Source organism: Procambarus clarkii, chromosome 78 (assembly GCF_040958095.1).
Source record: "Procambarus clarkii isolate CNS0578487 chromosome 78, FALCON_Pclarkii_2.0, whole genome shotgun sequence".
Taxonomy (NCBI): Eukaryota; Metazoa; Arthropoda; class Malacostraca; order Decapoda; family Cambaridae; genus Procambarus; species Procambarus clarkii.
Genome location: NC_091227.1, coordinates 12,749,620 through 12,767,329, shown reverse-complemented (window position 1 = coordinate 12,767,329; position 17,710 = coordinate 12,749,620). Strand labels below are relative to the sequence as shown.

Below are 17,710 nucleotides of genomic sequence, written 5' to 3'. Positions count from 1 at the left end.
CATTTAATGTAAATGTCATATAGATATTCACTGTATAATATGTTGTAACTTATAGTCATCTAAAGTTAGACAAGATTTAAATAATTGCTATTTAATTCATGATATAAGTAAAATCAACGTAAAATTCTTGAGAGTATTAGACTAATGATCGACATGGGGAAAATGTCATAAGTGCTGTGGTAGCCCTTTTAAAGTGGGAGTAGGTATGAGCTGTGAGGTGACGTGAGTGTGTGTCCCGGCGCAGGACACGTCGCACGAGATGGTGGTGGCGTGCTGCAAGTTCCTCTGCTACTTCTGCCGGACGGGGCGCCAGAACCAAAAGGCCATGTTCGACCACCTGCCCTTCCTGCTGGAGAACTCCTACATCCTGTTGTCGCGGCCGTCCCTGCGAGGCACCACTCCCCTCGACGTGGCTTACTCCTCCCTCATGGACAACACCGAGCTAGCCCTAGCCCTCAGGTACCTGTCCTCCGCCGCCCTAGTACTTGCTCCAGGTCACCGCCTGGTACACCCTCTCCACCTCTGTGGGGCGTCAACCGTCCCACTTGCATGCTTCACACAACCTCCTCTAACTTCATTTATGTCATATTTATTCTTAATTATTTTTGTTTCTGGCGAAGTCATTTGTATTTTATGTTTCTTGTCTGAATTTATGGTTAACATAATTTAGTTACAGAAAATAATATATTAAAAATCTTTTGCAAGTAATGAAATAATTTTAGTTATAAAATATTTATGCATATGAAGACAAACTAGGCATGCGTGACTGTTCTAGAGTTACTAGCAAGTTTGTCTGACGTTATTGTGTTGATCAACAGGGAGCATCACCTGGAAAAGATCGCCGTGTACCTCTCAAGATGTGGCCTGCAGAGCAACAGTGAGCTGGTGGAGCGCGGCTACCCTGACCTGGGCTGGGACCCCGTGGAGGGAGAGCGCTACCTAGACTTCCTCAGGTTCTGCGTCTGGGTCGGAGGTACGACCCCACCACAATGGCGGGACACGAGGGAGAAAGAGAGAGAGAGAGGGGGGCAGTGAGAGAGGAAAGGAAGGAAGAGAAGGGAGAGATGAGGGGAAGGGGAGAGAGAACAAAAGTGAACGATAGAAAGGGAAGAAAAAGCACGTAGAGTGACTTTTGGTGTGGTTGGTGAGTGTTGTATGTGTATAAGACTGGAGATGTGTGTGTGGTGTTGCTGTGAGGCGTTGGCTGTGAGGATAGCTGGCTGTGAGGTGTAGGCTGTGAGGATAGCTGGGTGTGAGGTGTTGGCTGTGAGGATAGCTGGCTGTGAGGTGTTGGCTGTGAGGATAGCTGGCTGTGAGGTGTAGGCTGTGAGGATAGCTGGGTGTGAGGTGTTGGCTGTGAGGATAGCTGGGTGTGAGGATAGCTGGGTGTGAGGTGTTGGCTGTGAGGATAGCTGGGTGTGAGGATAGCTGGGTGTGAGGTGTTGGCTGTGAGGATAGCTGGGTGTGAGGTGTTGGCTGTGAGGATAGCTGGGTGTGAGGTGTAGGCTGTGAGGTGTTGGCTGTGAGGATAGCTGGGTGTGAGGTGTTGGCTGTGAGGATAGCTGGGTGTGAGGTGTTGGCTGTGAGGTGTTGGCTGTGAGGTGTTGGGTGTGAGGTGTTGGCTGTGAGGTGTTGGCTGTGAGGATAGCTGGGTGTGAGGTGTTGACTGTGAGGTGTTGGCTGTGAGGATAGCTGGGTGTGAGGTGTTGGCTGTGAGGATAGCTGGGTGTGAGGTGTTGGGTGTGAGGATAGCTGGGTGTGAGGTGTTGGGTGTGAGGATAGCTGGGTGTGAGGTGTTGGGTGTGAGGATAGCTGGGTGTGAGGTGTTGGCTGTGAGGTGTTGGGTGTGAGGTGTTGGGTGTGAGGTGTTGACTGTGAGGTGTTGGGTGTGAGGTGTTGACTGTGAGGTGTTGGCTGTGAGGATAGCTGGGTGTGAGGTGTTGGGTGTGAGGATAGCTGGGTGTGAGGTGTTGGCTGTGAGGATAGCTGGGTGTGAGGTGTTGGCTGTGAGGATAGCTGGGTGTGAGGTGTTGGCTGTGAGGATAGCTGGGTGTGAGGTGTTGGCTGTGAGGATAGCTGGGTGTGAGGTGTTGGCTGTGAGGATAGCTGGGTGTGAGGTGTTGGCTGTGAGGATAGCTGGGTGTGAGGTGTTGGCTGTGAGGATAGCTGGGTGTGAGGTGTTGGCTGTGAGGTGTTGGGTGTGAGGTGTTGACTGTGAGGTGTTGGCTGTGAGGATAGCTGGGTGTGAGGTGTTGGCTGTGAGGATAGCTGGGTGTGAGGTGTTGGCTGTGAGGATAGCTGGGTGTGAGGTGTTGGCTGTGAGGATAGCTGGGTGTGAGGTGTTGACTGTGAGGTGTTGGGTGTGAGGTGTTGACTGTGAGGTGTAGGCTGCGAGGATAGCTGGGTGTGAGGTGTTGGCTGTGAGGATAGCTGGGTGTGAGGTGTTGGCTGTGAAGATAGCTGGGTGTGAGGTGTTGGCTGTGAAGATAGCTGGGTGTGAGGTGTTGACTGTGAGGATAGCTGGGTGTGAGGTGTTGGCTGTGAGGATAGCTGGGTGTGAGGTGTTGGCTGTGAGGATAGCTGGGTGTGAGGTGTTGACTGTGAGGTGTAGGCTGTGAGGATAGCTGGCTGTGAGGTGTTGGCTGTGAAGATAGCTGGGTGTGAGGTGTTGGCTGTGAAGATAGCTGGGTGTGAGGTGTTGGCTGTGAGGATAGCTGGGTGTGAGGTGAGGTTGGTGCAGGTACAGTATGAGTGCTGCCCTCGTGGAGTCCCGTGTCTCATCTCTCACCTCAGGCAGCCAACCTGCCCTCACTTTACCATACACTTCCCATCCATTACATTTGTTCCATCCACTTTGCACTTTGAAAAGCATAACTTTCATACTATTTATTGAAACTTTATTTAAATATATCATCTTTTCTTCTCAATGTTGTGATTTCAAAAATTCATGATAAAAAAGTTTATCGATTCCTGTCATTATATTATTTGCGGTGATCATATCCTTCTGCCAAGTATATTTTGGCGCGTTTATTTGCTCGTGCTTTTATTGTTTATGTGCAGAGATCATTTACTTGCATGTCTTCCCACCTTTTCTGTTTGATGTGTGTATTTGAGACATGGGTACCATGCAGCTGCTGCATACTCTTATTTTTGATGTCACGTGCGTCACGGATATTTTTTTTTAAATTTCAATCTTGTAGACAATTTGAAATCATTTCTGCAATTGGGCAAAATGCCGTTGATGCGGAGCTTTGGTGTCAGTTTGCAATCCAGGATCTTTCTCTAGTTCCGCTACTTTCCAGAGAGTTGCCCAGTGTTCCTCAGTATTGTGTAAGGTTTAGCAGGTTTCACTCTTTCCGTTACATGGTATATGTCCGCAGTAAATTCCATTTACAATTCATTGCGTCATTTTGAAGGAGATGCGGGTCGTCTAGGTGTTTGTGTCAACTAAACTTCTTCCCCAATCATGTTCATATAAGTGTACATTACATATGATACGTCATTTATATGTCCAATGAACGTTTGTGGTGTTGTAGCGAGCCTTGGTGGACCTCACTAGTGACATTCTTGCCGTCCTATTCATTACCTCTTATCTCTCATATTTCTTCTCAACCAACCACAGAGCACTAGTGATATTTATTATAATTTCTAGAGTAGTCTCTTGAATGGGACGTTATTGAATGGGTTTCTTAAGGTTGAGCTAGAGGTAGTGTGCTCAACCGTCACTATCAGTGAGTTAGAAGTAAGCGTATATGTGTCCAGCGTGAAGCAGACACAGAGCCGAAGGAGCGGTGTAGGGAAGAAGAGTGTGCAGGGTGCAGTAACACACTCCCAGGTTAAGGCAGTGAAGTGTGAAACAAATACTCTGATGACAAAGGCAGGTGTTCCAAACAATTGGAACAACTAAGTCAACCTCTGGAGGACGTATCAGCCAACCAGAGGTCACATAAATGATTAAATATGCAAAAAAAAAAATTAAATGCAGCGACCCAAAATGGCAGATTAGCCAAAGAAACTATAAAAGAAAATTAATATATAATTTTTTCTCTTTCCAATATATAGGAGTAGAACCAAGACAAAAGTCATAATAGGACCCGTAAGAGATGAGACCAACCAAGTTTTAACTGACACAAAAATGGCGGCCAACACTGAATGAAGCCTTTCCATCAGTGTTCCCACAAGAATTCCCAGATTATCCAAAATCTCAACATTAACATATGTTTAACGCAGGAGAAAATAAGCTAAGAGATATCCCCGTTACTTGCGAAGGCCGACGAGCTGTGCCACTATTGAAGAAACTCTTATTGAAAGTTCCGAGACTAAGAAAAGCTCCTCTAGATTTGAAATATTGAAATATAACTTATATTTTCAAGGAAAGTAGAAAACATTCACCAGTAAGCTACAGGCCAATAAGCTTTTTCCAAGCTCACTGAGAGAAGCGTGAGAAGAGAGATCATCATCCACCATCTCGCAGAGCACAATCATATAGTCAACACAACATGCTTTTGTACAAAACAAAATTAAACCTGCCTAACTAACTTGCATTTTTGGAAACCGTAATTAAGTAGAGAGGCCAAGACCTTGTAGTGGATGTAGTGTGCGTGAACTTCTCTGAAGCTTCTCATAAGGTGCCGCACGAAGGGCCGCCACACAAACTGCAACCATATGGTATAGATAAGCTACCACACCAAGGTTCATAGGCTCAAATTTTCTAACCTTTTCCAGTTTCCTAATGTGTTTTCTTTAGGCCTATAATATAGGCCTGAATACTCTAAGACTGGTCTCACGTACGTAGTGTAAAGTACTCTGAATGCCTCCTTACTTAGGTTTCTTAATGTTGTTCTAACTTTTGCTAGCGTAGAGTACACTGCTGTCGTTATCCAATTTATATGTCTTGAGTTAGATTTAGTGTTACGTCCATTCCCAGGTACCTTTCTCTAGTCGTCACAAGAAGGTAATTTCCCTTCATTATGTACTGACCCTTTGGTCTCCAGTCACCTAATCCTATTTCCATCACTTTACTCGTGTCAAACTTCAGTAGCCATTTATTTCTCTAACCATCTCTGCATCTAGGTCAAGGCCTCTAAGAGTATCTTACAATCCTCATCTGTCACAACTCGTCTCATTAATTTTGCGTCATCCGCGAACATTGACATATTGGACTCGAATCCTGTAGACATGTGTCGTTCTCATATAATAGAAACAGAACTGGTCCCAGCACCGATCCGTGAGGTACTCCACTCGTTATGGTTTGCCAGTCTGACTTCTCGCCCCCGACTGTTATTCTCTGGCTCCTGTCTGGCTGTGTGTGTATGTGTGTGTGTGTGTGTACTCACCTATTTGTACTCACCTATTTGTGCTTGCGGGGGTTGAGCTTTGGCTCTTTGGTCCCGCCTCTCAACTGTATGGTGTGTGCGTGTGTGCGCGCGTGCGTATGAGTGTGTGTGTGTACATTATAAATTTCATGAATATTTGTATTGACATATTTTTATGTATTTTCTAAAATAACCATGCTTTAGTTTTTAGCAGAATGGTATCTTTAGAAATTCGAATAGTTTTTGCTATTTTTTGATAATTTTAAATTGATTCTTGCTTATACACAAATATTTTATCTTCCAAATTAGATTAGTCAATTCAAATATTACTGGTTTACTTTTCCTGTTGATAAACACGTTCCTTAAATTTTTATTTGATTTTAATGTAGAGCTAAGACAAAATATATAAATATTAAACTGCTTATCCACAAAAATGTAGTTTTGCCTGCTGTGCTGTGAGTATTTTTATACTTTTGGGAAGGAGGCGGCGCTGTTCCTGTGCTTAGTGGCTGTGCTGTGACAGGCCAGAGTGTGGCTCACTGTGGCCTGTCAGATCACAGCCAGGAGTGGGGCCACACCTGCAGCTTGCCTGCCTGGGTGACCTTGGGTGTGGCCCAGATGGCCTGTAGTGTTGCTCCCTTTTACCAGGTCTGAACCGGGACCAGGAGCTGCAAGGTACACCCGCACCACCTCATTCCCACCTCCCAGTTCACTCATTAGGTCTTCACAAGCCCCACGCTCCCTCTCTGGCCCGCACTCACTCTCACTCATCCTGCAGCTCATCATGTACACCCTCCCCCCCCCCCACCCTCATTCACTACACTTGTGTATACCACTGAGCCCTGAGGCCTCCATTGCGTCTTTGGGTATTAGGGCTTGAGCCTACCGTGGTTGGCTGAGGGGCAGGTGGTCAGGTGCCCAACTGAAGGGTAGGTAATGACGCTTCCACTGATGGGCAGAGGGACGGGTGATGACGGCTGTACTCAGAGGCTGATGGTCCGGGCTCCAGGAGGGGACCAAGGGAGTGACGAGGATGAACACCCATCATAAAACCTTGAAGATCAGTACAAGGATGAACACCTTGAAGATCTGTTCAAGGATGAACACCAAGAGTACACCTTCATCTTTATATATATAGCGCCAAAACACTACCATTCTCATCTTTGCTTATACAAGGTTGATGACTCACAGTTATATAGAGGTGTTGCTGAATTAATGTATTATTAGCCGTACAACAAGATTCCCAATATATCTTATTTTATCAAGTTCTCGTTTACAATGTCTCTGTTGATATCTAAGAAGTTAGCTAACGGTTCCTTAATTGATATATGACCCAGATGCTCTCCAAGAATGTCACAGGAATCTCTTTGTATTCAGTACTTGGTGTTGTCTTGACACCAGTGAGCAACACATGTTATGGTCAAACATGTGCATGGCACCACATGTTTCATAGCACTCTGGTAGGTGCTAATATAATTACGTCATAAGCCTGGCAGCTTTATTCATGTAGCGTCGTGAGGGGGCTTAGTAGACGGCTGTCGGGGAGTGATGCTCCATGGGACAGTTCTGTCCTTTTGTGGCCTTATGCTCCTGCTGCCGTCTTCACTTATTGTGCTGGTCACTGTTTCCTTTTCCTTATGTTTCATTCACCCCCCTTCTCCTTTCTCATTGTCTTTCCTGCCGACCTTTCCCCAGTCTTGATTATTCTTTCAGACATCTTCTGTTTTGACGCCTGGGTGTTTGGGGAGGCACACACTCACCCGTAGAACTGTGGTACCCAACGTGGCGAGCGAGGGGATGCTTTTATTGTCACTCCTCCTTTCATTGCTGAACCTGATCTCGACAGACTGACGGTTCTTAAGGTGGCGATTGTGGGGCGTATACTTACGCTGCACCCCTGGGGGTGCCCAGCCTGTCTCTTGTTGGGTGTCCTATCCTCTAATTGTGGCTCCATGGTGGGTATGGGGGCTCATTCATTAATGAAATTATTACCTCCTCGTTTCTATGCCGTTGAATGATCCTCTTATAACTTCTCAGGCTTGTGAGGTGGGCGACCAAACCCCCAAGTCGGACTGTGTTGAAAGACTGGGCTCTGTAGCCCCCCCCCCTGCTACATTGAGCCCAGGCCAAGCTACTCCTCTGACCCTCCTGACTACTCCTCTCTTCTCCCCTCCCACCTGTAGGGTAGGGTTGAGCCCCAAACCCCCTGTGGTGACCACCTTATCACCTGGAGTGGCGACTTCTTTCATTGTGACAACTGCATCTTTTACCCCCATCTTACTGGGGGTGCTCGGCACCGACTCCCACACATACACCCTCGCACGATCCCTTCCAGTGCTAATACGTTCAACACCTTGTTTGGTCCTGCTACATGGACTAAATACTTTGACCTCACCCATATGGATTCTACTCTTTCTGACGATTTCTTACTCCATAAACACCTTGTTGATTCAGTAGATGCCTCTGTTACTTACAACCCCTCCCGATTTGGTACACGTGTTGTTTCTGCTCCTTCTCAGGAAGCAGCTACCTGCTTAGCCGCATTGTCCAGCATTGGAGAGACCCCTGTAAGGACCTCCAAAAATGCCTGGTTAAATGGCAGTATTCGCACTATTATCCTCCCGCACCATATTGCAACTGGTGTTTGGGACCTGAAAGATTGGCGTTTCCAGGCCTTAGACCCGTATATGCCCACCACCACCACGTCACCTGCTCCCTTCTGTTCTGAATCACGGGATCCTCCAGGTTCTCCATCTGCTGTTTCCCTCCTTCCTTGCCGTCTGCCGGCAAGGAAGTCTGCCGTATCTCCTGTGTCTTCTTTCCTGTCTTGCCTCGTTCCTTCTTTCCAGCCCTCTCCCTGTCCCTTGACCCTCTGAGCCGCCTGTCTGACCAGGCTGTTGTCCATCATCCTCCCAGCAGTCTTCATATTGTTTGCTCCCGTTCCTCTTTTCCTGCTGAGACAATTGAGTTTGTCACCCAGTGTTGTTGTTGCTGGCACACCTGTCTCTTTGAGTCAGAAACGTAAGCCTGGCCCCTCTCTCTTTCCTCCTCTCCGGCGGGTGAGAAGGCATGGCTTTCTTCCTCGCCAACATCCCGTCCCCACCTCTGACTCTATCACTGTGTCCATTCCCAATTCGGCGGCTGGGCCACCTTCTTTCTTCATAAGCCCATCCTTGAATCTCATCCCTTAGATTTCCGCACTCATCTCTGACTTCCCTATAATGATCTATCTCTCTCCAAACTTCAGTCTGCTCTGGCCCTCTGTGGTTCTATAGCAGTGGACTCAGATGACATTCATTATGAGATACTTCGCCATCTCCCTCCATGTGCGTTTCAGTATTTACTGAATCTGTATAACCGTGTCTGGGAGTCGTCGTCAGTTCCCAAGGGCTGGCTCGATGCCATTATTATCCCTATTCGGAAATCGGGGTCTCTCGGGACATCCCCTAAGGACTTCCACCCATTGCCCTTACGAGTTGCTTTTGTAAACTCTTTAAACGTATGGTCAATGTCCGTCTGATGTGGTTCTTAAAACACTATCACCACCTCTTCCCTTCTCAATTTGGTTTTCGCAAGTGTCGTAGCACACTGATGTTTTGGTGAACTTGGAGGTCTATATTCATACTGATTTTCCTGCGAAGACTTCCGTTGTTGCTGTCCTTTTTGACCTAGAAAAAACATATGACACCACCTGGAGATAACATATTCTGACCCAACTTCGTTCTTTTGGCCGTCGTGGTAATCTCCCTCTCCTCCGCCTCTTCCTCTCTTGTCCTTCCTTTAGAGTGAGGCTGGTACCACTCTCTCTACCTCTTTTCAGCAATACAAAGGTGCACCCCAGGGTAGTGTTTTGAGCACTACTCTTTTCCTCCTTGCCCTCAATGTTCTTCTTTCCTCCCTTCCCTCTCGCATCTTCTCAGTGCTCTATGTTGATGATCTTACCCTTTGTTGTCGAGGTGATGACTCTCCTTTCCTTCAACGACGATTTCGAATTGCGATTGATATCATGTCGTCTTGGGCCACCAGTCATGGCTTCAAGTTCTCTACAACTAAGACAAGTGCTATGAATTTTACTCTGAAGCAGGTAGTTTTTCGTCCCTCTTTGCCACTTTATGGCCATCCCCTTGAGTACAAAGATTCTGCTAAGCTTTTCGGGTTAATCTTTGACACTAGTTTGTTTTGGTCGCCCTATATCTCTTACCTCCGAGTTGAATGCTTCAAGGCCCTTAACCTCCTTAAGGTAGTGTCCCATACTTCTTGGGTAGCTGATAGGCGAATGCTCCTCCCTTCATTCCTCTCTTGTTCTGTCTAAAGGCGATTATGGTTGCCCTGCTTGCTCGTTTGTTTCTCCTTCTACTCGTCATCATCTTGATACTCTACACCATACTGGGTTATGATTCAGCTCTGGTGCCTTTCATTCAACTCCTACCCTCAGCCTGTATGTTGAAATTGGCGTCCTGTCTCTCCAAGATCACCGTGATCGCTACTGTCTTTGCTACCTTGCATGTCCTTACAACATCCTCACTCTCGCTTATGTCGTGCTTTGACTTTTGAGCCTCCTGTGGTCCCTGTTCCCCTTCACCACCTCCCTCTTTCTGTATGGTTGACTCCTACAGAATTCTCTTTCGGTTATTGTTACCAATATTTCTCCTCGTGTAGTTCCATCCTTGCCCCCATGGAGGGTCTCCCTTCCTAAACTTCGTAAAACCCTGACCCAAGCGACTAAAGCTTTTATCCCTCCTACAGTTCTGAAATGCCATTTCCTTGAACACTTTACTTTTCACTCCCTCTTCATTCCCGTCTTCACCGATGGGTCTAAGTCTGCAGACGGTGTAGGCTACTCTGTTGTTTTTCCTCAATACACCTATATGTGTCGCCTGCTTCCGGAGACTAGCCTCTTCACGGCAGAAGTTTATGCTATTCTTTATACTCTTTGTCAACTGCTTTCTTGCTGTCAATCCTCCTTTGTTGTTGTTGTTGACTCTCGCAGTGCCCACATGGCTCCAGAGTGTTTTAATCCAGTTCATCCAGTGGAAGTCGAAATTCAGCATTGCAGGTTTCTTATCTCTAGTAGAATTAAGAAAGTGGAGTTTTGCGGGGTTCCCAGCCATATTGGTGTGTCTCTAAATGAACGTGCGAACGCTGCCACTAAAGAACCTATCCATACTTGTCCCATCTCTCGTAAAGGTATTCCGTATTCTGACTTTTATCCAGTTATTCATTCCTCCATCCTTGCCCGTTGGCAGGGTTGTTGGCCCTCTGCTACTAGTACAAAACTGTGTGCTCTTAAGAGTAGTGTCCCCGTGGCCTTCTTCCTACCACTGTAACCGGCGGCGGGAACCGGCTCTGGCAAGGTTGCGTATTGGCCATGCACACTTAACTCACAGACACTTAATGGAGCGCCACCATGCTCCTTATTGTCCAAATTGCATTTTCCCTCTACTTATTGTGCATATCCTTGTTGAATGTCCTGACTTTCAGGACGAACGAGTGTGTCTTGTTTTCCGACCGTCCCTCGCGGTCCCTTGTCCTTCGATAGAATTCTTGGTGAATCGGATACTTTTGATTTCGTTCGCCTTATGCGTTTCTGTTCTCATATTGGCATCCTTAGTGATATTTAGCGCCCTGTAATTATTCTGCACATTTGATGGTGCTACATAGCCTTCCCGGCTTAGTGCCTTCTTTTGATAATTGCTTACTTCATTCATGTAGCTGCTTCATCAGCCATATATCAGACTGCTTCATTCATATTTATAATTTAACTCATAAACGTATTTGCTTCATTTATGTGTGTTGCTGCTTCATATGTAAATGTATCAGTCAAAAATTTGAATGTTGGCGTTATGAGCATGAATTAAGCACTCAGGTGCATGGATGAGTTAATCAGGTATGTGAATGAAGCAAGTTTGTGTGTGAATCTAGATGTCACTTATACATTATACATTACTTCATGTTACTGTCACAGTTCTACATTACTTGACCTGATGGCTCCCTCATCTGGCGTCCTCAGGGCTGCTCAAGGCGTGTGTGTGCCTTCACACCTTAATGACCTTTGAGGAAATTAGTTAAGATGCAAACAACATGCACGGGAGCTTAACGTAAACAATTGTATTCCGGCAGCGTGTGCACCCCAGCACCAGCTTGTGCACTCCAGCACCAGCGTGTGCACCCCAGCACCAGCTTGTGCACCCCAGCACCAGCTTGTGCACCCCAGCACCAGCTTGTGCACCCCAGCACCAGCTTGTGCACCCCAGCACCAGCTTGTGCACCCCAGCACCAGCGTGTGCACCCCAGCACCAGCTTGTGCACCCCAGCACCAGCTTGTGCACCCCAGCACCAGCGTGTGCACCCCAGCACCAGCGTGTGCACCCCAGCACCAGCTTGTGCACCCCAGCACCAGCTTGTGCACCCCAGCACCAGCTTGTGCACCCCAGCACCAGCGTGTGCACCCCAGCACCAGCGTGTGCACCCCAGCACCAGCGTGTGCACCCCAGCACCAGCGTGTGCACCCCAGCACCAGCTTGTGCACACCAGCACCAGCGTGTGCACCCCAGCACCAGCTTGTGCACCCCAGCACCAGCTTGTGCACCCCAGCACCAGCGTGTGCACCCCAGCACCAGCGTGTGCACCCCAGCACCAGCTTGTGCACACCAGCACCAGCGTGTGCACCCCAGCACCAGCTTGTGCACCCCAGCACCAGCGTGTGCACCCCAGCACCAGCTTGTGCACCCCAGCACCAGCGTGTGCACCCCAGCACCAGCTTGTGCACCCCAGCACCAGCGTGTGCACCCCAGCACCAGCTTGTGCACCCCAGCACCAGCGTGTGCACCCCAGCACCAGCTTGTGCACCCCAGCACCAGCGTGTGCACCCCAGCACCAGCTTGTGCACCCCAGCACCAGCGTGTGCACCCCAGCACCAGCTTGTGCACCCCAGCACCAGCGTGTGCACCCCAGCACCAGCTTGTGCACCCCAGCACCAGCGTGTGCACCCCAGCACCAGCTTGTGCACCCCAGCACCAGCGTGTGCACCCCAGCACCAGCTTATGAGAGGCTATGGCAGCAGTGTCATGGTCACTCTTCTCACTCTCTTAGTATGATAGATATTAAAGCTTTACGCTTACAGTTTTGTAATACTACATTTGACCAAACAGGACATTAAATGTACAGTTACTGTAAAGTCATAAAGAGATGCGCCTGACCTAAACCTCTAACTTAACTGTTGATGCTTGTATGTAGGATCATACTTCAAATTATAGATTCTAGCATCTATCAAGAACTTTACATACTTAAAAGTGTAGGCTGAAGGAAGAAGGGAAGAATAAGAAATAATAAGGGAGTATGGATAGTGAGAGGTGAACGTGGCAGGGATAACGTGGTGTTGTGTCCCGCAGGTGAGAGCGTCGAGGAGAATGCTAACTTGGTCATCCGTCTGCTGATCCGCAAGCCCGAGTGTCTGGGGCCGGCGCTGCGAGGCGAGGGTGAAGGCCTCCTTCGCGCCATTATCGACGCCAATAAGGTGAGCGTTTCTTTAACATATTCTGTGAACCAGGCGCCCACTCAGGACAGATGATGGCACGCATAGTGTGTGGACATCCGGCTGCGGGAGTGTGGCTGAGGATGTGCCAGGGGGCTGGAGGATGTGCCAGGGTGCCGGAGGATGTGCCAGGGGGCCGGAGGATGTGCCAGGGTGCCGGAGGATGTGCCAAGGGGCCGGAGGATGTGCCAGGGTGCCGGAGGATGTGCCAAGGTGCCGGAGGATGTGCCAGGGGGCCGGAGGATGTGGAAGGGTGCCGGAGGATGTGGAAGGGTGCCGGAGGATGTGCCAGGGTGCCGGAGGATGTGCCAGGGTGCCGGAGGATGTGGAAGGGTGCCGGAGGATGTGCCAGGGTGCCGGAGGATGTGCCAGGGTGCCGGAGGATGTGGAAGGGTGCCGGAGGATGTGCCAGGGTGCCGGAGGATGTGCCAGGGTGCCGGAGGATGTGCCAGGGTGCCGGAGGTTGTGCCAGGGTGCCGGAGGATGTGGAAGGGTGCTGGAGGATGTGCCAGGGTGCTGGAGGATGTGCCAGGGTGCTGGAGGATGTGGAAGGGTGCCGGAGGATGTGCCAGGGTGCCGGAGGATGTGCCAGGGTGCCGGAAAATGTGCCAGGGTGCTGGAGGATGTGGAAGGGTGCCGGAGGATGTGCCAGGGTGCCGGAGGATGTGCCAGGGTGCCGGAGGATGTGGAAGGGTGCCGGAGGATGTGCCAGGGTGCCGAAGGTTGTGCCAGGGTGCCGGAGGATGTGGAAGGGTGCTGGAGGATGTGCCAGGGTGCTGGAGGATGTGCTAGGGTGCTGGAGGATGTGGAAGGGTGCCGGAGGATGTGGAAGGGTGCCGGAGGATGTGCCAGGGTGCCGGAGGATGTGCCAGGGTGCCGGAGGATGTGCCAGGGTGCCGGAGGATGTGCCAGGGTGCCGGAGGATGTGCCAGGGAGCCGGAGGATGTGCCAGGGTGCTAGAGGATGTGGAAGGGTGCCGGAGGATGTGCCAGGGTGCCAGAGGATGTGCCAGGGTGCTGGAGGATGTGCCAGGGTGCCGGAGGATGTGCCAGGGTGCCGGAGGATGTGCCAGGGTGCCGGAGGATGTGCCAGGGTGCCGGAGGATGTGCCAGGGTGCCTTAGGATGTGCCAGGGTGCCGGAGGATGTGCCAGGGTGCCGGAGGATGTGCCAGGGTGCCGGAGGTTGTGCCAGGGTGCCGGAGCATGTGGAAGGGTGCCGGAGGATGTGCCAGGGTGCCGGAGGATGTGCCAGGGTGCCGGAGGATGTGGAAGGGTGCCGGAGGATGTGCCAGGGTGCCGGAGGATGTGCCAGGGTGCCGGAGGATGTGCCAGGGTGCCGGAGGATGTGCCAGGGTGCCGGAGGATGTGCCAGGGTGCCGGAGGATGTGCCAGGGTGCCGGAGGTTGTGCCAGGGTGCCGGAGGATGTGGAAGGGTGCCGGAGGATGTGCCAGGGTGCCGGAGGATGTGGAAGGGTGCCGGAGGATGTGGAAGGGTGCCGGAGGATGTGCCAGGGTGCCGGAGGATGTGGAAGGGTGCCGGAGGTTGTGCCAGGGTGCCGGAGGATGTGGAAGGGTGCTGGAGGATGTGCCAGGGTGCTGGAGGATGTGCCAGGGTGCTGGAGGATGTGGAAGGGTGCTTGAGGATGTGGAAGGGTGCCGGAGGATGTGGAAGGGTGCCGGAGGATGTGCCAGGGTGCCGGAGGATGTACCAGGGTGCCGGAGGATGTGCCAGGGTGCCAGAGGATGTGCCAGGGTGCCGGAGGATGTGCCAGGGTGCCGGAGGATGTGCCAGGGTGCCGGAGGATGTGCCAGGGTGCCGGAGGATGTGCCAGGGTGCCGGAGGATGTGTCAGGGTGCCGGAGGATGTGCCAGGGTGCCGGAGGATGTGCCAGGGGGCCAATATGGTGATCTCTGTCACACAATCTTCACAATTAGAAACCATTAGGATACCTTTGATTTCTTTTAGATTGTAATTATTTTGAAGGTATATGATTTACTTCATATGTATGCAAATATGTATTTTAAGGCGCGAGAGTGTGGTTGGTTGACAGGTGACATTAAGGCTAGTTGTGGTTGGTGTTATAGTCACTGTAGACATACTGGTGTTATAGACACTGTAGACATACTGGTGTTATAGTCACTGTAGACATACTGGTGTTATAGACACTGTAGACATACTGGTGTTATAGTCACTGTAGACATACTGGTGTTATAGTCACTGTAGACATACTGGTGTTATAGTCACTGTAGACATACTGGTGTTATAGTCACTGTAGACATACTGGTGTTATAGACACTGTAGACATACTGGTGTTAATAGACACTGTAGACATACTGAGGTAGACACTGTAGACATACTGAGGTAGACACTGTAGACATACTAGTGTTTTAGACACTGTAGACATACTGGTGTTATAGACACTGTAGACTTACTGAGGTAGACACTGTAGACATACTGGTGTTATAGACACTGTAGACATACTGGTGTTATAGACACTGTAGACATACTGGTGTATGGACACCGTAGACATACTGGTGTTATAGACACTGTAGACATACTGGTGTATGGACACCGTAGACATACTGGTGTATGGACACTGTAGACATACTGGTGTATGGACACTGTAGACATACTGGTGTATGGACACTGTAGACATACTGGTGTATGGACACTGTAGACATACTGGTGTTATAGACACTGTAGACATACTGGTGTATGGACACTGTAGACATACTGGTGTATGGACACTGTAGACATACTGGTGTATGGACACTGTAGACATACTGGTGTATGGACACTGTAGACATACTGGTGTATGGACACTGTAGACATACTGGTGTATGGACACTGTAGACATACTGGTGTTATAGACACTGTAGACATACTGGTGTATGGACACTGTAGACATACTGGTGTATGGACACTGTAGACATACTGGTGTATGGACACTGTAGACATACTGGTGTATGGACACTGTAGACATACTGGTGTATGGACACTGTAGACATACTGGTGTATGGACACTGTAGACATACTGGTGTATGGACACTGTAGACATACTGGTGTATGGACACCGTAGACATATTAGTGTTTGTCAGCAACCGGTTCAAAAGTCTGGATGGTTCATGTAAGTATATTCTACATCCTTATTGTAGTAATCCTGTTGTTAATTGTGTATGTGTTAAGAGTAGTAAGTGTGGTGGATGATTATTGCACGGGAAGAATACACACCTTGAAAGATGGCTGGAGACATAGACATACAGAGATGAAAGTAAACATTATGAAGTAGGACTTTCCAGGTGTGAGGACGCCGCAAGGTGTAAGGCAAGTGTTCATCAAGGTAAGGCAGGAGTGATGAGGGAGGTCAGCCAGGTGAAGGTGGCCTCACCTCACCAACTGTACCCATCATGTGCTACTCATTTATCACTGTACCTGAAAATATTAAATACACACGATTGATGCATTGTACTGTAAAACAGATGGAAGATTGTGTGGACACATTTTCTAGAGTAATACATATATATTTTACATGTTATACCAGCATGAAAGAACAACTTATTAATTTGTATTCATTTTTTTCACTACAGATGTCAGAACGTATCTCAGCGCAGCGTCTTGGCGCCGAGGCTGAAGGAGCAGTTCCCATCGACCACCCGATGCCTGCTGGCGACGACGACGAAGATTACATAGACACTGGGGCTGCTATTCTAGCCTTCTACTGCACCTTAGTCGACCTGATGGGTCGCTGCGCCCCTGAGGCCAATGTCATTGCCCAGGGCAAGAACGACAGCCTGCGAGCACGCGCCATCCTCCGCTCTCTGGTACCCTTAGAGGACCTCCAGGTGAGCTCTCACTGCCCAGGTTGCGCTCTCTTACTTATTGTGTTGTCTCCTTTCCGGCCCCACCGTCTCTCTTATTTATGTAACTAATACTTGGGTTAATAAAGGCTGCCAGTTAATGTACCTAGTGAAACTGCAAGCAAGAGCTGTTATCCTACCTCAATTCATCTGAAGCCTGCTCCTGGAGACTCATTTATTTCATGAGAATGTACTTTAAAACTTATCACATAAAGAACTATCATATAAAGAACCTGGTGAAACTGCAAGCAAGAGCTGTAATCATTCCTCAGCTCAGTTGAAACCTACTTCTAGACGCCCATTTATTTCATGAGCCTATTATAAGCATCAATAGGAATAAACTTCATTCATTAAAATATATATTGATATTCACACTTCCTTGGAAGTAAACATTCCATTCACCTGGACTGTATGAGTCTCGAACCGCAGACGTTACACGTGTGAGGCCGTAGTACTATCAACTAGGCCATGAACAGTCTTAATAAAAAGAAGACCACTCATTTCAGAAGCAGTCTTCAGAAGCAGCATCCTGCTGATAAACTTTCCTTTTTAAGATTGCTCATAGGCCAGTTGTAGTGCTACGGCCTCACACGCGTGAGGTCTGCTATTCGAGACCCATACAGTCCAGGTGAATGGAAAGTTTACTCATTAACCACATTAGGTAACAATCATATAAGGAAGAGGATGAGCCTGTAACCAACTGTGCGCCAGAACCTTCATGTGATCAGTTGACCTGAACTGTGTATCAACCAGTTGAGCGAACAAGTTCCAGATGCCAGTGAGCCTAATAGTGAATGATCGCTGATGGAGTGATGTTCTTGAGAAGGCACTGCCAGCATTCAACTGTTGAAGGGGTGAGAGCCTAGTGTTATGAGTGCCAACTACTGGTTGTCGACGGAGTTGGGCCAGGTGCGGAACTTTGAGAATGTTGGCCTTGTACATAACAGCAAGACCACCAATGTCACGACGGTGTTGCATAAGTACCTAACCTATAATTCTTTCT

General features: G+C 49.0%; 1 protein-coding gene across 1 annotated transcript in view; it reads left to right on the top strand.

Annotated features, from left to right (window-relative positions):
- The window catches only part of RyR (Ryanodine receptor), a 374,701-nt gene that overhangs the window by 135,166 nt on the left and 221,825 nt on the right, over positions 1–17,710 (top strand). The window contains exons 31-34 of the mRNA XM_069314342.1: positions 245–459; positions 819–973; positions 12,707–12,831; positions 16,438–16,692. Of these exons, the coding sequence (XP_069170443.1) occupies positions 245–459; positions 819–973; positions 12,707–12,831; positions 16,438–16,692 (750 nt within the window). The remainder of the gene's footprint in view (positions 1–244; positions 460–818; positions 974–12,706; positions 12,832–16,437; positions 16,693–17,710) is intronic.